Source organism: Peromyscus leucopus, chromosome 23 (assembly GCF_004664715.2).
Source record: "Peromyscus leucopus breed LL Stock chromosome 23, UCI_PerLeu_2.1, whole genome shotgun sequence".
In the NCBI taxonomy this organism is placed as follows: Eukaryota; Metazoa; Chordata; class Mammalia; order Rodentia; family Cricetidae; genus Peromyscus; species Peromyscus leucopus.
In genome coordinates this window covers 14,370,589-14,391,917 of record NC_051082.1, presented here as the reverse complement: position 1 = coordinate 14,391,917, position 21,329 = coordinate 14,370,589, and the positions used below count along the sequence as shown (strand labels likewise).

At 52.4% G+C, this 21,329-nt stretch overlaps 1 protein-coding gene across 4 annotated transcripts in view; it reads right to left on the bottom strand.

Annotated features, from left to right (window-relative positions):
* Nucleotides 1-21,329, bottom strand: part of Tmem120b (transmembrane protein 120B) — a 41,983-nt gene that overhangs the window by 1,807 nt on the left and 18,847 nt on the right. Inside the window, exons 2-11 of one of the 4 annotated variants that reach the window (XM_028885860.2) lie at nt 19,903-20,021; nt 18,222-18,338; nt 14,302-14,361; nt 13,610-13,705; nt 11,301-11,390; nt 2,824-2,889; nt 2,318-2,379; nt 1,654-1,746; nt 809-873; nt 223-291 (exon numbers count right to left, since the gene is read on the bottom strand). In XM_028885860.2, the coding sequence (XP_028741693.1) occupies nt 223-291; nt 809-873; nt 1,654-1,746; nt 2,318-2,379; nt 2,824-2,889; nt 11,301-11,390; nt 13,610-13,705; nt 14,302-14,361; nt 18,222-18,338; nt 19,903-20,021 (837 nt within the window). Of the gene's footprint in view, nt 1-222; nt 333-808; nt 874-1,653; nt 1,772-2,317; nt 2,380-2,823; nt 2,890-11,300; nt 11,391-13,609; nt 13,706-14,301; nt 14,362-18,221; nt 18,339-19,902; nt 20,022-21,329 lie in introns of all 4 variants that reach the window. The other 3 variants (XM_037198707.1, XM_028885861.2, XM_037198708.1) reach the window with 3 other exon arrangements.

The following is a 21,329-nucleotide window of genomic DNA, read 5'->3' as shown; positions in this document are numbered from 1 at the left end:
CTTTGTTCAACGACACTGAGGGGCCCCCTGACCTCTTGAATTCCTTCCTACTATTTCCTCTGAGGCCCCAGCAGCCGAGAACTCTGGGCAGCAGGAACCGAGAACCAAGGAAAAGGGATCGGAAGGGTCCTTCCCCAAGGCAGCCCCGCCCTCTTCAAGCCCCCTCCTCCCTGCCCACAGACAGACAGACAGACAGACAGACAGACAGACGTGGGCATGTACCTGCCATTCTTTGCATTCCTCCTGGCTGGAGAGCTCAAACAACGTGACGGCATTGTAGAGTTGCCAGAACTGGAGACAGGGAGACAGGCAGCACTCACCCATCCGTTTCCCTGCAGATCCATGTGGAAAGCCGGGGAGATGGACCAGGCTCCCCAGCATCCAAGACCAACTCCCCGCAACACTGACACCCCCAGCCCATGGAATCACAAGTGTCTCCGACACAACACCGCAGGTCGGAAGGGCCAGCTCTCGCTTCTATCCTTACTGTCCCCTAGAGCCTGAGGAAATGGGGATGTGGCGGGGTGGGAGGGGGTAGTGTGTGTACCTGAGGCTTTCGACTGCTCCTGCAGAGGGACTGGCCCTACCCTGCAAGCCGTGGAGAAGACTTCCCAGACTCCCAGGAAGCTTTGAGGCTCAGGCATTAAATACATCCCAACAGGGAGCTAGGTTGGGGTGATATTTGTATGGGCGGGTATCTCATCCCAGATACCTGGGGACAGATACCTTGTGAGGGAGGGGAGCCCCAGAGATCTTCTGCTCCCGGGGGTCATCCCTGACAGGGGTACCCACAAACAGGGGGACTCACATGGCCACAGAAAAGGAAAGGCAGGAGAAAGGTGAGGCCCCGCCACATCCAAGACTGGAACCCTTCTGTGGGAAGAGTTAAGAGGTTAAGTGTGTGTGACTACTTAAAAAAAACTACAGGGTCTCTCTGTTGTCCAGGCTGACCTCAAGTTTCTGGGCTCGAGTGATCCTCCCATTTCAGCCTCCCAGACAGCTGGGACTTCAGATATGTCCCACCACACCCAGCCTAATATTGTGTATATTATAAAGTTCAGACAAAAAAACACAGGCATTTCCGGGAGAGATGGCTCAGTGGTTAAGGGCACTGGCGGCTCTTCCCGAGAACCCGGGTTCAATTCCCAGCACCCACATGGCAGCTCACAACTGTCTGTAACTCCTGTTCCAGGAGATGCTCATACAAACATATATGCAGGCAAAACACCAATGTACAGAAAATACAAAATAATTATTTTTTTAAAAATACAGGCATTTCAAGGGTAAGGTTGAAAGGCCTAGCACTCTGTTGCTACCACATTCGGTGGCTGAAACAGGATCCCTGATGAACTGTAAACAGCACGTGGGGTCAGAAATGGCAGCCTCAGCCGGGCGGTGGTGGCGCATGCCTTTAATCCCAGCACTCGGGAGGCAGAGCCGGGCGGATCTCTGTGAGTTCAAGGCCAGCCTGGTCTACAGAGCGAGATCCAGGACGGGCACCAAAACTACACAGAGAAACCCTGTCTCAAAACAAAAAAACAAATGGCAGCCCCAGTTTTGAGGCCTGGAAGCCTTGTGCCCTTCTGATGATGAGTCTCTATTGCAGGGAGGTAGATCAGTCTTCCCAACTCGACCTGTTGCCCAGTTACTCACCCACCGTGAGGTCCAGGTGGTTCCTCTCCCCCAGGGCCCGCAATCTGTAGAGGCAGCCCCTCTGGTAATAGTACTGTAGGAACTGAACACAGCCTGTAGGGGGAGCACAGTGCCCAGGCTCAAGGAAAACACCCAAGTCTCCCCCCCACCCCAAGGCCAACGTCCTTATCAAATGCAGGCCGGTGGGTGGGCTGAGCAGAAGGGCAGAGAGGACACCCTGGCGACCTACTTTTTTATTTTAATAAGGCACCACAGCCACACTTCTCGGTCACTACCTCACTTCAGCGGCTGTCACCCTCAGCATGGAGCTACTTCCTGTGCACCTCAACGCTGCATGCGGCTCCCAGCACCGCCTCGCAAAGCTTGCATTCCCAAAAGCATTTGTTAAGTGCCTACTGCAAGCCTAGGGACAATCCAGAGGTTTCTACTCTGGTTGGTGCGTTCATGGGTCATTACATGTCTGTCCGTACTGTAAGGGATAAAGCGTGTTCAGACAGGTGTGTGAGACTGGTGGAGGGGGGGATCTAGATTTCTGGCCCGGACTCTCTTCCCTCCTCTCCACACAGGCCAGGATGGACATCTTTCTGGGGACCTCCTCATCAGTAAAATCCCTTGGGAAACCAGGTCCCTCCCTCCCCACCCTAAGCTGGGTTTGAGCACTCACTCTGAAAAATGGAGAAGGCTAAAAACTGATTTCGAAACTTCTGATAAATGAGTCCATTAGGCCTGGAAAACAAAAACCACACATACACACACACACACCCAAAGGTGGGACATGCTGTAAAACCACTCATTCATACCCCGCACCCCCCCCTTTTTTTTTTGTTTTCATTCCAACAGAAAGGGAAGAAAATACTTCAAAGGTAAAACCGAGTCCCAGATTCCTGTCCTTTGTCCTTGAGCTGACTGGGTCACACCCATCACCCTTTCTAAAATGAAGGGACACGAAGATCACTCCGGTTCCTCATGCCGCTCCCTGTCACCTCTGTCCCAGCCAACCGAAACTGGGAAACAGTCCCCAGAAAAGCTCCCGGCTGTCTTGGCAGGACCCTGGCAGCTAGGCCTCTAACCCAGTTTTTCAGTTTGCACTTGCTTTGTTCTTGACCCGCCAGGAACCCCTTCCCCAGGTACCAGCCCCCAGCTCTGGCTCCACAGGGAGGGAGGACTCACCACGTCAGCATCACTCCAGACAGGAACGTGGAGACGTAATGGTGGGACACCCACCAGCCTTTGATCCTTGGTGAGAAGGAGAGAAAGAAAGTTCAGATGAGGCAAGAAATGCGGACACCCTTCTGCTTCCTAACCTCAGAGCAGGGGCTGCCCCGCAGCTGGAATAAGAAATGGACTCAAACCAGGACCTCATCTCTTCCTGCAGAGGCACAGAAACCCAAACACACTACTTGCAGATTAGCCCAGGGACCTGTTCCGTGACCTACAGAACACATCCTCACCTAGCTCCCCAGCACTGAGATACTCCAAGCCTAACGCTACCTAGGGCCTAGGACGGCCTGAACTATGTGCTCAGATTCCTATGCTGGAGCCGAATCCCCCTGGGCCCTCCAGCATGACTGCATCTGGAGAGGTAACTCAGGTTAAGAGGACACAAGGGTGAAGCCTTCATCAACGGTCTTTGACCTAGTGTCTCTGTAAGAAAAAGGCCCGGAAGACCAGAGCACAGAAGGAAGACCACACAGAACACAGGATGATGGGAAGGTAGCCATAGAGAGGCCTGAAACCAGCACTGATGATACCTAGATCACAGACTTCCAGTCCTCAAAGCCACAGGAAAGAAATGACTGTGTTTTTTTGTTGTTGTTGTTTTATTTTATTTTCCATTCATTTGTTTTAAGGAGGTGAGACTTCAACTTTGAGCATTAGGGACACTCTACCACCAAGCTTCATTTCCAATCTTAACTTTCATGTGCATTGTGTTTTTACCTGCATGTATGTCTGCTTGGGGGTGTTGGATACCCTGGAACTGGAGTTACAGATAGTTATGAGCTGCCGTGTGGGTGCTGGGAAGTGAACCCGGGTCTTTTGGAAGAGTACCCAGTGCTCTTAACCACTGAGCCATCTCTCCAGCCCCGCCTGTGTGTGAAGATGCCCAGTGTGTGGTATCACGTGGCAGCCTCACAGATGGATACAGGGTCCTTTGTGCATGCTGTCCTTCCGGCTCCTACTCTTTTTTCCTTGCTAGGCTCTGGGGTCCCGAATTGAGGTTCAGACCCCACTTCTACCCAAAGGCCTTCTACCCAAAGGCCTTGCCTGACTACACTGCCTAAAACAGTTCCACCACCCCATTAGGGATAGAAATCTGGTTTTCATTTTTCTCAGGAGGCAGAGGCAGGCAGATCACTTGTGAGTTCAAGACCAGCATGGGCTTATAATGAGCCCGTCTCAAAAGAGTAGAGGGGACCATGCGGATCTGCCATCAGGGAAGGGGGATGCTAAGGCCCTCTGCAAAAGGAAGAAGAGTCTATGGAGTGCAGCTGACATGGCTCTACACTGTCACCTCCTCTACCGAAGGCAGGTGACGACATGAGTGAAATCATGTTCAGGAACTGTGGCTACTGAGAGAGGTCGCCTGGTGACACACACGCCTGTAATCCCCACACACGGAAGGGTGTGACGGGAGGATCTTGAGCTCAAGGCCAGCATGGACAACATACTGAGACCCTTGTCTCAAATATAAAGAAAGAGGAGCTGGAGAGATGGCTCAGTGGTTAGGAAGAGCACCCGCTGCTCTTTCTTCTAAAGGCCCTGGGTTCAGTTCCCAGTACCCGCGTTAGGTGCCTCCCAGCCAACTATAACTCAACTTCCAGGGGATCCAACAGCTTTGGCCTCTGTCTTAGGGTTTCTATAGCTGCAACAAAACACCACAAAGCAAGCTGGGGAGGAAAGGGTCTATTCGGCTTACACTTCCACATTGCTGTTCATCACTAAAGGAAGTCAGGACAGGAACTCAAACAGGGCAGGAACCTGGAGGCAGGAGCTGATTCAGAGGCCATGGAGGGGAGCCGCTCACTGGCTTGCTTCCCCTGGCTTGCTCAGCCTGCTTTCTTATAGAACCCAGGAGCACCAGCCCAAGGATGGCACCACCCACCACGGGCTGGGCCCTCCACCACTGATCACTAATTGAGAACATGCCTTACAGCTGGATCTCATGGAGACATCTCCTCAACTGAGGCTCCTTCCTCTCTAATGACTCTAGCTTGTGTCAAGGAGACACACAGAACCAGCCAGGACAGCCTCCACAGGCACCTGCACTAACGTGTTCATAGCCACATGCATACACATACTCCTACACACGATTAAAAATTACAAGAGAGAGAAAAAGGGGAAAAGCAGCAGTGAGTCTAAATGCCACCAACACAGAGGTGACAGGGGGATCAGGATAAGACACTGACTTCTTTGTCTCCGGCTCCCAGTCAGTCCTAACAGCCCTTTTACCTTATAGCATCTAAAAGACCCTGGCTCCAGTTTCCTAACAGTAAAGGCAGTTAGCCAGATCCTCAGACTTTCTGCTCAACAAGCAACCAAGAGGTCTCCCTGCCACCTCCCCAGAGCTTTGCAAGGCCATGCCACAGCCCTCGGATCTTGGCCACCCCCGGGGCTCCTTTGTCCTAGTCCCCACAAAGCTCCCCTGAGACACGCCCTCTCCTGGTGCGGGGAGCAGTTTGGGCTGGATACAGACCCTGGGCAACAAGCCTGACTGAGCAGCAGCTTTTAATTTCACAGCTCGCTGTGCCCAGGGCCCAGCTCTGACAGATGCCACCAATAAACACAGCTCAGTGACATTGGGTGAAAAGTAGAAATCCACCCCCCACCCACCCCCAACCCCCGGCTTCGCGCTCATGAGCAACCACCACCGCCATCATCTGCACACCCCAAGGCTCCAGGCCGGTTCTGGGCTTATGTGTTTCTGTAACAGCTTCCACGGTGATAGAATTCAGATACTCCACAATTCAGGGCGTTTAGTCTTTTCACAGAGCTGCGCAACCATCACCACGATCCACTGGAGACCTTTGTTTCAACCCTGTTAGACTTGGACCTGTTTGCTATAGAAATGCAGCTTCGCAGGGCGCTTGTGGGCTCCGGAAGGAGCAGGTGCGCTTGCGTCTAGAATGTAGGGACAGAATGTACTAGTCTCTGGGCACTGTGGGGGTGTCGGGGGGGGGGGCTCACTGCTTCTCCCTGCAGGACACATCAGCCAGCGCATAGGCCGGGGAGAGGAGCGCCAGGCACTCACTGTTCGGCACCCAGGTAGCTTCTGGTTTCACGCTTTGGATTTTTAGAGTAGCTGGTGGGATGGATGACTCCTGCATTGCAGACACTCTCTCTCTCTCTCTCTCTCTCTCTCTCTCTCTCTCTCTCTCTCTCTCTCTCTCTCTCTCTCTGCCTGCTCCCTTCTGGATGCATCTGTTCTAAGTATAGCCCCTAAAAAAGCCAGCGGGAGCCCGGGACCATGGCTGGCTTCTTGGAATAAGTCAACATGACTCCTGCCGATTCACTAGTCATGCGGGCCCAGAAGGAAAGGCTCTTCTGCCATCTGCCAATCACCACACCAGCCGTTCTGGTTCCCAGGCCTCTGCTTCCTTATAGGGGCAGCACCTCACCTAGGGGAAGAGGAATTTTGTCTGGACACTCAGCTCAGAGCGAGCCCTCTGGGTTCTACAGCCCTCCAGCCAGTGATTGGTTCAGAAGTCAGCGAGTGTCTCACGCTCAGCCTATCAGAAGAGTGTCTCAAGACTCTCCACGCTGAGGTGGCTGATGAGCCAGACTGGACTGTCCAGAGCAAAGTAGGGTGGGGGGAGAAAGGTAGCCAACGGGGCTATGAACCTTGCTGGAGCTCTTCCTGCACCCTTGAACTTCCCAGCTGAAGAACAGTAGGTGCCTTCAGATTCGGTCCCTGTTAGGTGGGTTTCTCAAGGAAAAGCTGACTTCTTTACTGAGCTCACGAGTGTGCCGTCTGCGGTAGGAGGCGCCAGACTCACCCAGGATGGCTCCATCTCAAAGTAAGGCAGTCCCACCCCCACCCCCCCAGGCCTGCTTTCCCAGACTTCCTTCTGTTCCAATTCTGCTCCCAGGTACAAAACAGGGATGAGGAGAATAGGCTTAGTTAGGGAAGCCCATCCTGGGCAACAGGTCTCCAGGAGGCCTGTGTGGTTCAGGTCTGCTGTCCCAGGACACCTGGGTATCCCCAAAGACCGCTCCTCACTAAAGAGCCCAGATTTCATTCATCTCAGCAAGACTTATGGGTGTTTACTGGGCACCAGCCTGCACAGGCCCTGTGGTGTTTAAGGGGTGCGAGGAGCCAGCGTGGGCCCGCTCAGTGGGAAGGGCACTTGTTGCCAAGGTTGACAACCTGAATTCAATCCCCAGGGCCTTCATGGCGGAGGAGATAACCGACACCCACAGGTTATGCTTAACCTTCTCTCTACATGCACCCGGTGGCATGTGCATGCTACACACTCACAGACAATAAATGTTAAAAAAAATTAAGATGTACACAATTGCATATGCACACTCATATACACAGAGACAATAAACAACTGTAAAGAATTAAGACATACATAGTTGTACATGCATGCACATATACATATAATAAAATAAATAAATGCAAAAAATTAAGACGCTCGAGGTGGGATGGTGGTGGCGCAGACCTTTAATCCCAGCACTCGGGAGGCAGAGGCAGGCGGATCTCTGTGAGTTCGAGGCCAGCCTGGGCTACAGAGTGAGTTCCAGGACAGGCTCCAAAGCTACACAGAGAAACCCTGTCTCAAAAACAAACAAACAAATAAAATTAGAAAAAGACATGCACAATTGCACACCCACATACACAAATAATACACAGAAAGTAAATAAATAAACGTAAAAAAAGATGCAGAGAGTTGCCCACCTGCCTTGCCCTATCACCCCACAGACTGGTCATAGTTCCTGTGGTCATTCTAGAAGCTGGGGTCCCCTGGGTCTATTCCAGACTCTCCTCCCCCAGGCCTGGAGAAACAGTCCCACCACTGCATGGGATTGTGTGGGAAAGGCTCTTTTAAAACGTCTGTAGATGATTCCTAGAGGCGAAGATTGAGTTATCTCAAAATCTCTAACCCAGTGTCTGCCATATGATAAATGGCATGGGGGGCTCATACACAGCAGACCCGCACCCAAAGCTGGATGTTATAAACACTGATGCTCGTCCCTGCTCCAAGGAACCCAGAAAAGCTCCTGTTGAACTGAGGCAAGTGAGGTGTGGCTCTGGAACTCCACATTCCTGACCCCTTTAATACCCCTGGTGAGCCTGGTCTTTCCAGGGGACCCTCTCTTGGTAATTCTCTTCTTCTCTCTCTCTCTGGTAATGGCCTGCCCACAGCTAAGCACACTAAATTAGCAAACAGAGGCAGAGTAACCACTCCAACATGAAAGCCACTACCAAAGACCACCCAGGCTCTCAGGAGTACTTTATTATGTGTGTCTGTCTGTCCATCTATGTGTGCATGTGTGTGACTGTGTGTGTTTGCTGGACCCCCTGGAGCTAGAGTTACAGGCAGGTGTGAGCTGATGGGTGTGGGTGCTGGGAATCGAACTCAGTCCTCTATAAGAACAATCCATGCTCTTAACCACTGAGCCATTTCTCTCCAGCTGCCCGGCACTCTTAATGTGTGTGCCTGGCAGCAGGTTCACAGGGACAGGAAGAGACCGGCAACCAGAAAGTTAAAAAAAAAAAAAAAGGGGGGGGGAGGGCGTGGATCTAGGTGTGGTGGCACATACATTTCATCCCAGCATTTGGGAGCCAGAAGGGGGGAAATCTGTGAGTCCAAGGGCGGCCTGGTCTACATAACGAGTTCCAGGCCAGCCAGGGCTACGTCAGTGAGACCCTGTTTCAACAATAACCACCAGGAAAAAGGTGGGAGAGCTGTTGCGGGACACGGTGGAACACACCTGCCATCCCAGCCCCCGAGGCAGCAGCGAAAGCAGGAGGGAGGCCAGGCTGGGCTTCTCCTGAAGACTCGGTCTCAAAAGACAAAAAAGAAAACCAAATGAATAAAAAAGACAGGGAGTGGGTTGATTGACGACGAGAGGAACCCGTGGCCCGGGTGGTGTACGGAGAGGGTAACAGCAGCATGGACAAGGACCAGGAGGAGGGCAGTGTGAGGACACTGACGTCCTCTGTATGCCACAGGCTATGCCCCTAAGCACGGCTGTGCCTCCTCGGTAGGCTGCACCGTCCCCACCTCTCGGCTCCGTGTTCAGGTTCGAGCACACAGAAAGAACCTGCTGCAAGAGATCACCAGGCAGAAAGCGAGCCGGTGTTCTGTGATTGCGAGGGCTGACAGATGACCCAGTTTGGGGTTTTTTTGGGGGGTGGTGGTGGTATGTCTTTGTGTAGCCCCGGCTGTCCCGGATCTCACTCTGTGGATCAGGCTGGCCTCGAACTCACAGAGATCTGCCTGCCTCTCGAGTGCGGGGAGTAAAGGTGTGCGCCACCACTGCTAGGATATTTCAGATCTTTTAAAAATATTTTAATTACATTTACTTATTTATTATGGGTGGGAGTGTATGGAGGTCAGAAAGCAACTTTATAGTTGGTTCTCTCCTTCCATTATGTGGGTCCCAGGAACTGAAGTCAAGTCGAGGCTTTGTGGCAAGAGCCTTTACCCACTGAGCAATCCTGCCAGCCCCAAATCATTGATCTTTTAAAAATACCCCACCCCCCCCACCCCCAAGACAGAGTTTCTCTCTGTAACAGCCTTGGCTGTCCTGGAACTCGCTCTGTAGACCAGGCTGGCCTCGAACTCACAGAGATCTGCCTGCCTCTGCCTCCCGAGTGCTGGGATTAAAGGTGTGTGCCATCACCGCCCAACTTAAAAATACTTTTTTTTAAAAAAACCTTTTAAAAATGTATTTTTATTTTATGTGTAAGGCTGTTTTGCATATATGTGCTCCACATGTGTGCTCAGTGTCCTCAGAGGCCAGAAGACGGTGTTGAATCCCCCAGGGCTGGAGTTATGTAGATGGTTGTGAGCCACCACATGGGTGCTAGGAACCACACATGGGTCCTCTGCAGGAGTAACAAGTGCCCTTAACTGCTGAGCCATCTCTCCAGCCCCCAAATCATGGATCTTAACTGGGACCTAAGACTCTGCTCAGAGGCGGGCAGAGCAGACAAAAGATAAAAAAGAAAAAACAGCAGGTCTTCCTGAATTTAGACGCACCAGGAACCTCCTTCCTAGATTCGTACACTGACACTGAGACATGGTGGCTCTCCCAGGGACACTGAAACAGTCCAAAGAGGCGCCAGGGCCTGTCCAGCGCTCCAGAGCTGCTCAGAGACTCCCCCCCTCCCCCTGCCAAGACCCTCATCACTGGTCCACTCTCCTCTTCCCTTCTCTTGTGGAAGACATTCCGCTCCTTTCACCAAAACCCATTCATCCTCCCAGGAACCATGTCCCCTGGGACCCGCCCCCACTCCCGACACTTCCTTCTGCGTGCTGAGGGACCCAGGGGAAGGTGACGCTCACGTGTGGGGAGCGGAGGAAGCCCTGATGAATGTGTGCTGTTGGCAGAAGCACAGTCAGATCCAAGGCCTCCAAGCCTCAGACCTCCAACGAAATGGCAAAGCCAACCCTGAGCTGGGGAACCGGCAAAGCCTTCTTCCCTCCTGGTCCAGTACCAATGCCGATGGTCACGTGCACAAAATGTCCACTGTAGCTTTCTTCCCCCAGGTATTTCCGGACTAAAGATTGCTCCCCTACAGAGACCGCTCCTATTGAGATCAGCGAAACCTGTCTCCTTGGTCCAGCTGTGTCCCAGGACCCTGCCTCTTTGTTTATCGGCATGTAGTAGCCTGATTCCTTGTTCAGCTGCGTGCAATACCCACAGCTCTGTTCAACTCTGTGTCATAAACACACGGAGCTGCTGGAGTGCTGCTGTCCACCTGAGCCCATCCGAGAGCCCAGTCCACCTGGACCCGGTTATTTCCATGTGTCTGTGTCTCCGTGTCCGTGTCCGTGTGTGCGTGTGCGTGTGCGTGTGCGTGTGTGTGTGTGTGTGTGTGTGTGTTTGCCTTTTCTTCATTCCCTCCATGCCCCAGTCAGCTCTGGCCCTGGAGCTGTGATGGACACAGCACTCAAGCCTGGCTAATCACAGCCTTGCATTCTCTGGTGACAGTGACTGGTTCAGAGATAGGCACATGGTCCAGCCTGCACCCAGCCAACGGGTCAAGACTGGTGAGACGCTCAGAAGAAAGGAACGGTGCCGTTCGCTGGGAGAGATGACGTACACTCAGCGTCATCGTAACTCCCTACACAGAGCCTGAGAACAGACGGCACAGAATGGGAGGGTGAGAGACGGAGAGAAACTGAGTCTCACTCACAGTGTCTGAGTCCTGAATGAAGCCCTACCTGAAGTCAGTCCCGGGGAACCTGTTTTTTTATGAGGCGAAAGATTTCCAAGGACATGAAACCAAATCTAATGACATGAAATCAGTCTGACTTGGGGTTCCCGTTGCTTGTCAGCAAGAGATGGACCATAAAGTGGGTGACATCACACCAACCGCATCAGGCATGGTCTCCCCCGCCCTGGGTATCAACGTTTCTCTTCGGCTCCCTGTTCCCCCAAATGACCATCCCACCAGCCAGGCCTGTAGTTACCTGGAGCCATTGCTGATGAGAATGCTCTCCCGAATGGTCAAGGTGCAGTAGTACCACACCAGCAGGAAGTTGAAGACTTCATCTGTCACCCTAGGGAAGGAGACGGCGTGAGCTCTCCCCTCGGCCTGACAGGAGAGCCAGGACCAGAACTGCCAACGGATCACACCAGTCCTTGGGTGCCTCCCCCTGCCTACACCCAGAGCCTGTGCCCCATCTCCACCCGGCCCCCCCTACACCCCAAGGTCTAGCAGAGGCTCCCTCCCTAGCCATCCAGTCTACACAGCCACTGGAATGTAACAGGTTTCAGCTGAAAAATGCCAATGATTGATGATGGCCATGGGAGAGAGACGCAGAAGAGCTTTCTTGGAACTCAGAACCAACACGGTCCTGCAACATCCAGACCTCTTATTCCGGCCTCCGGGGCGGTGACAGAAAGTGTTTTTGCTGTGTTCTCCAGTTGGTGAAACTTTGTCCAAGAGATCATTAGAGACTTGTATGTAAGAGGAGGGGAGAATCGGGGACATCCAGGCTCTAGGTGGAGCTTAACCATGGCTTAGAATGTGACACGCCACAGGCTTCCCAGGGAGGAACCCTGAGGCCCCAGGGTAAGGGCCTAGGACTGGACACCAACAACTCTCTCTTTCAGAGGGGCAGATGAGCAGGCAGTACTTGTGTGCGCGGCCTTTGCCCTCGGGGTCACAAGCCGGGCACTGGCAGCAGGCAGGCATGAACTAAGAGCCTGCAAGGGCCTTTGTTGAGAAATTCAAGTAGCCAGGCCAACAGCTGGACTCTCAGCAAAGGGCACGCCAGGAAATAAACCTTGACACTTAGGCCAAATGCCTAAGCCGTACTTGGCTGCCTCCCCCTTTATGGCAGGAAACCCAGGCAGAGAAAGGAGGACCAGACCCTCTTGGCAGTATGGGTCCTATCTCTGCCCTCCCTCTCTTCTCAATCAGCGATGGGCAGAAACTGAGTACTACCCACACACAGTGGGAGCTCACTGAGTGGCTATAACCCTATGAGGTATGGCCTGCTGCCACTGTCCAACAAAGGGAGAGACTGAGGACCCCGCAGGGAACCTGCCCATAGACACAGCCATTCAGTCTCAAAGCCAGAATTTAAATCCAGGCAGCCTGGGACGGCTCTTCTTGTTCTCCCATGCATCCATCTCTCTATGTATAGACATCTTTACTCTTTCTTTGAGGTAGGGTCTCATACATCCTACACTGGCCTCCAACTCTCCTGTAGCCAGTGACGACCTTGAGTTTCTGATCCTCCTGCCTCCGCTCTCTGAGAGCTGGGATTACAGGGATGCAACACCAAACCTGGCTTCTCCGACTCTGGAGACTGACCCCAGGGTCTCCTTGCATCCCAAGCAAGCCTCGAGTTACAGCCTCGGCCCTACTGATCTACTTAGTATGAAATCGAGATGTAATCCACATACCATACAATTTTTCCTTTTAAAGCATGTAATCGAAAGGCTAGGGAGCAAATGCCTTTAATTCCAGCACTCGGGAAGCAGAAGCCGAGGATCTCTGTGAATTCTAGGCCAGCATGGCCTTAAAAAAAAATTTTTTTTTTTTTGGTTTTTTGAGACAGGGTTTCTCTGTGTAGCTTTGCACCTTCCCTGGAACTCACTTGGTAGTCCAGGCTGGCCTCGAACTCACAGAGATCTGCCTGGCTGCCTCCCGAGTGCTGGGATTAAAGGCGTGCGCCACCACCGCCGGCTAAAAAAATTTTTAAAGAAGATGTAATTTGATGTCTTTTGTTCATTTTTGTAATACCACTGATAATTCCAGGGTATTCTATCATTCTCAAAAGGAAATGCTGGTGCCCATGAATGGTCATTCCCCATTCCTGCTTCCCCTGGCAAGGTCTGCTCCCCGCTATGTGTCTCTGAACCTGCCCCCCCCCTTTCTGGACATTTCCTATCAATGAACATATACAATACGTGGCCTTTGTACCTGGCGTCTCTCTCACTTAGCATGATGCTGGCACAGCTCACCCATGCACATCAGCACTGCACTCTGTTAGGGCTGTGTGACATTCCGGGGTCTACATAAACCACACCGGACCATCAAGGACTACATCTGGAGGCCCGGACAGCAGCTAGTCCATGAAGCTTGCTAGATGGACGGGGGGTGGGCAGGGATGCTACTTCCTGGCAGTCAGAACTGGTCCTTCCCCACCCTGTACTAGGCACAGGCTGAGGAAACAACAGCCTGCCTCCCTGAGGACTCCTTCCTCACACCCCCATGCCCTCCCCCACACCCCCATGCCCTCCCTCACACCCCACCGTGCCCCATTACCTGTAGTGAAGGAAGAAGCGACATGCCACAGCTCCCAGAAGCAGGATTATGGTCAGGTAGAGCTTAAACTTCTCATACTCGTCCTTGTACGCAAACCTGCCATGACGGACACATCCCAGGAAAGGTCTCGTATTGCTACCACCCCGCTCTGCCACATCCTGCCCACAGATCTACAGCAGAACCTGGCCTTCAGCTAGTGATGTCTAGTGAGGGAAAGAGGACCAAGTACAGAAGGTACCAGCTCCTGGGCTCTGGGGCCATGTTGGGGGCAGACAAGGGTCAAAGACAAGTTCTCTACCCTCACCTAAAGATTGCAAGATTGCAGCAGAAACAAGGGCCGATGCCACCTGGAAATGTCACCTAGTTAGGTGATTGGTTAGGCAGGACTCTATTCTCCAGAACAAATGCTGTATCAGGTGTAAGAAAGAATAGATGTCACTCTCGTGGGAACTGGGGGTGGGGGGTGGGGTCCTATCCACCAACACACTGACTCTGGGAAAGGAAGAAAGGGAGGTCCCCCGAGCACTCCCCCACTGAGGTGGGCAGGGTCAGAAAGCCAGATAGCCAGAGCCTCAACTGCTAACCAGTTTTGATCCATGCAAAAACCCTCGCTTCCACCCACGGTCCCCCGGTAAAAGGCCCAAGAGGCTGGCTTCCTTGGAGTCGGTCGGTCGGGATCCGGGCGTACTCACTTGGCCTGGTTGCTGAGGAGAGTCACATTCACATTGCCAAGAACCAGATTCAAGTAGAGCCTGGAAGGAAAGACCTGTGAGGATGTAACCGACACTTTTCAAGCTCAGTGGATGCACACGGAGCGCCTCACATCAGAAAACAGGACGCTCGGGCTAATGTCAGATGGGCCCCACAATGGCTGAGAACAATGGTTAACCAGAGAGCGTGGTAACCGCACTCCTGACTACGGTATGACCAGCTGTTTCCCCACTGAAGCCAACTTACAGGGCAGATCTCCCAGCCTTCTTGGCAGCCAGACAAAAGCAGGTAACTAACTTACAGCCAAAGAGTCAAAGACACTTATCCAACATCTAGGTTAATTTTAAAAAAGATTCTAGGGCAGCTGGGAGGTGGTGGCGCACACCTTTAATCCCAGCACTCGGCAGGAGAGGCGGGTGGATCTCTGAGTTCCAGGCTAGCCTGGGCTACAGAGCGAGTTCCAGGATAGCCAGGACTACACAGAGAAACCCTGTCTCAAAAACCACACACACACACACACACACACAAAGATTCTAGGCCAATGAGAGTTGGTGGATAAAAGTGCAGGCCGCTAAGCCTGATGACCCAAGTTCGATCCCTGGATCCCACATGATAGAAGGAGGGAACAGACTGCAAGGTGTCCTCTGACCTCCACATACACGCTAAGGCCATGTGCATGCCCACGAACATGCACCAACATAAATGAACATAGAAACATGAGCATTCATTTCCACTAGTTAAAGAGCACTTGTTACTCTTGTGTAGGTTGGAGTCACGGTATGGTATCTGTTTATCTGCTACAAGATATGGCAGCTGTGTCTTGGAAAAAGGGATTGCTTTCTTCCCTCTTTTTTCCCTTCCTATGACTGTGATGGTGGGAACTGTCTTTGTCCTCAAGGAAGAAGACAGCTGCTAAGGGGTAGAGAGGCATTGGTCGGAGGAACTATCGGCCCCTTGATGGTCTCATGAGCCCATGGCACTTGGCTTCTTACCTCTAATTCTTCATGACAAAGAAAAGTGAACTCTCACACTCAGGTGTGCGCTCCCCCCCTCCCCCCCCCGCCCTCATATGTAGATGGGTGTTTTGCTCCCATGTACATCTGCACACCACCTGTGTGTAGTGCCTTCAGTGCCCAGAAGAGGCCATCAGGCCCCTGGAACGACAGTTACAGGCAGCTGCCAACCACCATGTGGGTGCCGGGAATTGAACCCAGGTCCTCTGCAAAAGTAACAAGTGCTCTCTTTAACCACCTGAGCCATGGCTCTAGCCCCAGGAGAAGCTCTCTTATGTGAACCATGGCATGGCTAGGCCTCTCTCTGTTCACCAGCCTGTGCTCTAACACACTAACAAAGGTGCACACAAAGGCTCCTTGAGACCCCAGGGAGAAAAGGTAAATTCCTATCAGTGATAGGCTTTGGAAAGACCTCACTGAGGCGATGGCATTTGAACTGAGCTTGGAAGAGTGAGAAGCTGGAGAGGAGGAATGGGGGGTGGGGGCGGGCCTTCGTTCCAGCTTCGAGCGGCTTTTCGGAGCACTGCTAGTCTGAAGGAGATGTGAAGTATTGAGAGGACATCCGGATTCCTTACCTAGCACTCAGTCCCTAGATCCTGCAAGAGTAATGTAATCCCTTCGGAGAACAGGCCCAACCACGGTCCAAAAGCTGATAAAAGCACTACCTCCTCCTCCTGATTGGGGTAAGAAAGCTCACGGAACACAGCTAACCCAATAAAAACCCACCCTAGCATTTTAAATCCCCGAGACCACTGAGGGGCCAGATTTTTTCTACTAGAAAGGCTAGGCAAGAGCAAGCCTGGCCTGGCTGGGGAGTAGTTTACAGAAAAAGGCTGCCTATGAATTGAACAGACATACATACTGGAAAAGACAGTAAGAAAAAAAAAGTTAAAAGAGAGGCAGGTTCTACCAGCATTTAATGGCAGGACCCATTCATACCTGAGCTATACCTGTGTTATCTGAGCTATAAACCCCTCCTTTCTTCTTCAGCAACTCTTTGAGTTGTCTACCCCGTGTGACACAGGCTCCCACCTGAGGCAAAATGCCCGCACAGGTGGGGAAGTGAGTCTGAGCAACACAGTCCTAGAGGTCATGAATGATGATGGAGGGAGGTCATGAATGATGATGGAGGGAGGTCATGAATGATGATGGAGGGAGGTCATGAATGATGATGGAGGGAGGTCATGAATGATGGAGGGAGGTCATGAATGATGATGGAGGGAGGTCATGAATGATGATGGAGGGAGGTCATGAATGATGATGGAGGGAGGTCATGAATGATGGAGGGAGGTCATGAATGATGGAGGGAGGTCATGAATGATGGAGGGAGGTCATGAATGATGATGAAGGGAGGTCATGAATGATGGAGGGAGGTCATGAATGATGATGGAGGGAGGTCATGAATGATGGAGGGAGGTCATGAATGATGGAGGGAGGTCATGGATGATGATGGAGGGAGGTCATGAATGATGATGGAGGGAGGTCATGAATGATGGAGGGAGGTCATGGATGATGATGGAGGGAGGTCATGAATGATGGAGGGAGGTCATGGATGATGATGGAGGGAGGTCATGAATGATGGAGGGAGGTCATGAATGATGGAGGGAGGTCATGAATGATGGAGGGAGGTCATGAATGATGGAGGGAGGTCATGAATGATGATGGAGGGAGGTCATGAATGATGATGGAGGGAGGTCATGAATGATGGAGGGAGGTCATGAATGATGATGGAGGGAGGTCATGAATGATGGAGGGAGGTCATGAATGATGATGGAGGGAGGTCATGAATGATGATGGAGGGAGGTCATGAATGATGATGGAGGGAGGTCATGAATGATGATGGAGGGAGGTCATGAATGATGGAGGGAGGTCATGAATGATGGAGGGAGGTCATGAATGATGGAGGGAGGTCATGAATGATGGAGGGAGGTCATGAATGATGGAGGGAGGGTGCTGTTAATAGGACGGCCAACTAACGTGGGGCGTTTTCAATCCAAATACAGCAAGAAAGGAAAATGGAGGGATGGGTCACAATGCCCTGGGGCCACCATGTTAATACTCATCTGGTGCCGGGCAGTGGTGGTGCACGCCTTTAATCCCAGCACTCGGGAGGCAGAGGCAGGGGGATCTCTGTGAGTTCGAGGCCAGCCTGGTCTACCAAGTGAGTTCCAGGACAGCCAGGGCTACACAGAGAAACCCTGTCTAGAAAAACCAAAAAATACTCATCTGGCTGAAGCTTAACAGGAATCTTCCCCCTCCAGGAAAGATCTGACTCCATGTCAGGCTAAACCCTGCTTCAAAAACAGAGAGCAAATAAGGGCAGAGTGTGGCACACACCTGTAATTATAGCACTCAAGAGGTTGAGGCAGGAGGATCACCTCAAGTTTGAGGGCAGCTTGGTCTACAGAGAGTTCCAGGCCAGTCAGAGCAATATAGTGAGGCCTTTCCTTTGAAAAGAAAAAAAAAGGGGGGGGGGGTTGGGGATGTAGCTGAGTCTAGAACACTACCCACCATGCCAGGATGCCCTGGTTTCAACCCCTGGGGGAAACAGGGGGGAGAACACTTCAGTCTAATACAGTAGGCTATTGAGAATAAAATGTCTGCTGCCACGAACGGGCATGCCCAGTACAATGCTGGGCATGCAAAACGCACTCAATACATGTTGGCTCTCTTGAGAGAGAACACTTTCCATCTACCCCAGGTGGCACACACAGGTATCAGGTGCCAGCTCCCAAGAGTCACCCCGGGGAGGTTGCTCCCAGCCACAGGGGAAGGACGGTAGCTCCTCCCGGAATGGGAGAAGCAGGTACAGAAGTGGCCCCTTGGAATCTCACACCCCAGCAGGGAGCGGGGACCGGCAACAGGAATCAGAGGTTTCCTACTCCTACCCATTCTTCTTCGGCAGGTAGGCCTCCATGTCGAAGAAGACATTCTGCCGCTCCTTGATGTTGGCGCCTATCTGCTGAATGAGCTCCGCCTCCTCTTGACTGGAATGGCGCTTGTACCTGTAATGGGGGTGAAGCTGAGCCCCTGCAGCCTTGGGGCCTTGGGGATGCCACTTCCCATGCCTGACGGATAAGGGTGGCATCCACCAACAACGGCCACGTAAAGATGACGTGAGGAGATGCAGTGAAGCATCTGGGATGAACGATACTCAGCCTACAGGAGCTGATGGACTTGCGTGGGTGGGTAAGCCGTTTTCCTCTACTGTAACAGAACTTAAAGCTAAGTCCTAGGTGGACGGACTGAGGGGCATGGGGAAGTACTGGCAGTCAACCAGGCAGGGTCTTCCTGTTGCTCTTTGGAGAGATGCAAGGATCAAAACTAGAAAACCAAGCTGGAGGCAGGTGTGGTGGCATGGGCTTGTAAACCCGACACTTGGGAGACAGAAGTGGGTGGGGCGGGTGGCCCGCGCCTTTAATCCTGACACTCAGGAGGCAGAGGCAGGTGGATCTCTGAGTTTGAGGCCAGCCTGGTCTACCAAGCAAATTCCAGAATAGCCAGGGCTACACAAACCAATCCTGTCTTGAAAAAACAAATGCTCTCTGTCTGCCCCCCCGACACACACACACACACACAAAAAAAAAAAAAAAAAAAAAAAAAGAGGAAGGAGCAGAGACACTTGGGAGATGGATTGACAGAAGGATTGAGAGTTCAGATCATCCTTGGATAGAGCCAGTTTGAGGTCAGCTTGGGCTACATGAGACCCTGTCTTAAGAAACGAAGAAAAACAGAACCATATCGGGAGACACCACACCCTGGATTGGGAGAGTTGCTCAGTCTAGGACCCTAGCTCACGGGTCAACCTTCCTCAGCGGGCGCTTCTCCTGTGGCAATGCTGAGCAGTGTCTATCACAGCCGGGCTGGGAGGCTCCGCTGTATCTACTGGGGTTCTGCTCAGCAGAACCCAGCTCAGTGGGGTTACACACTGTCCACAGTGTCCAAACAGTCTGAGCAGCAGACCACTATTAGAATGACAGAGGCTGAAAGCCCGTCTTTCTCAGTCAGGACGACGGGAGCGGAGCTAAGCTCAGCAGGCAGGTGGCCGCCTCCGTGACCGCGAGAGCAAAAGCCAACCTAGAGAAAATTCAGAGGAAAAAAACAGAGTCCTAGAAACACACTCTGACCCCTGGGTCCAGTGATGCCTGAAGGTATCCCTGGGTTTTTTTCCATTAAAATTTCCACTTTCTTCTTAAGCCAGCTTTGAGCTGGGGTTCTGTCCTTGAGGTGGAGCTCGTTGGTGGAGTGCTCACCTCACTCGCGTATGCAAAGCCCTGGGTTCCAGCCCAGCGAACCCAGTACTGCATAAAAACCGTGCGTGGTGGCCGACACCTGTAACCCCAACTCAGGAAGGGAGGAAGGAGGGCCAGAAATTCAGGGTCAACCTCCGAGTGAGGATGAGTCCTATCTACGGAGTGAGACGATGGGGGGTGGTGGCAGCGGCGGCGGCGGCGGGGTGGGGTGGGGGGTGGGGTGGGGGGGGTGGGGTGGGGGGGTGGGGGGTGGGGGGGTGGGGGTGGGGGGGCAGCAGGAGGCCCTCGGGGAGCTTTCAAGCAGCGCCCCTCTTACCTCTGGAGTGCACGCTTCAGGTCCTTGAGGTGCCGCTTCTGCTTGCTGATGGAGGCGCTGCAGAGCGTCTGGAGCGCGGTCAGCTCCTCCAGCTTCTGCTTGTAGATCCTGTGTGTCTCCTGAAGGGCAGACACGTCACTGTCACAGGGCTGGAGAGGTCTCGGGTGACAGCTATCCTGGTTACAGCCATCCAGGACTGCAACTGGCCGAGGAAGGAGGCAGGACACAGCGGCTGTGGGATAAGTGCCAGCTCTCCCCGGGGTCACTCCTTCATTCCTGAGGTGGTTTGGTTTTTTCTTTAAGATAGAGTCTATGCGGCCCTGGTTGTCCTGGCATCACTGTGTAGACCAGGCTGGCCTTGAATAGAGATTCCCCCTGCCTCTGCTGAGTGTAGGGATTAAAGGCGTGCACCTATTCGTTTATCTGTTTGATGCTAACAACCAAACACAGTAGGACTGCCATGTGGTTTTGGTGTGTGTCTGTCTGTCTGTCTGAGGTTTGAGGCCAGAAGCTTGGGCATACTTGGCAGATTTTCTACCATTGAAGTATATCCTCAGCCTCCTGGCCAATGTTTCCTTTTGATTTTGTGGGACTGTGTTTCACGCATCCCAGGATGGTGTTGAACTCACTACGTAGCGGAGGATGAACTTGGATTTATAACTTGGACTTCTGATTCCTCCACTTCTACCTCCTGAGTATGAGGATGACACCCATATGCTAACACACCCAGTCTATGTGGTACTGGGAGTCAAACCCAGGGCTTTAGGCACACACTCTACCAAGTCAATGATAGACCCAGTCTACCCCTTGCCAAGTCTGCGTCTACATGGTTTGGCAGAGCAGAACATGCCCAGTCCAGTTGGCCACATATCTAGTCCCAGCCAATCAGCATCCTCCAGTCGGACTGGTTCAGAGGTGAACACGAGGTTCCTACTGACCAATGAGAGCCAGTCCTGAAACTCTGGATGGACCAATTAGATAAGAGAGTGTTTTTTTGCCCCCCTGGGTATGCCCACTCTAGTCTGAGCGGGCCAAGTCTTCCTAAGAATGAAGCCAGGCATGAAAAGCGAATCCAGAGATGATATGATCAAATTCTTACAGCATCTGCTATTGCTCGGGTTTGGGTCCAAAGGTACATGCACTGGGTCCTTAATGTCACAGTATTGAGATGTACTGGGATCTTTAAGAGCTGGGAACAAGTGAGAGGTAACTAGGTCAAGGCAGCAGGCTGTGGAAGGACTAAGTTACAGGAGTCAGTTAAGTCTCACGGGACTAGGTCAGTACTCACAAGCGCAGACTGTGGTATACAAGCCTGGTGCTTCTCCCTCAACCTCCCAATGCATGCTCTTCCATATGCACCCACGCATTCACCACGTTCATCGTGTTCCATGGTATTATCTACCCCATGATGCACTGCATGACCCTTG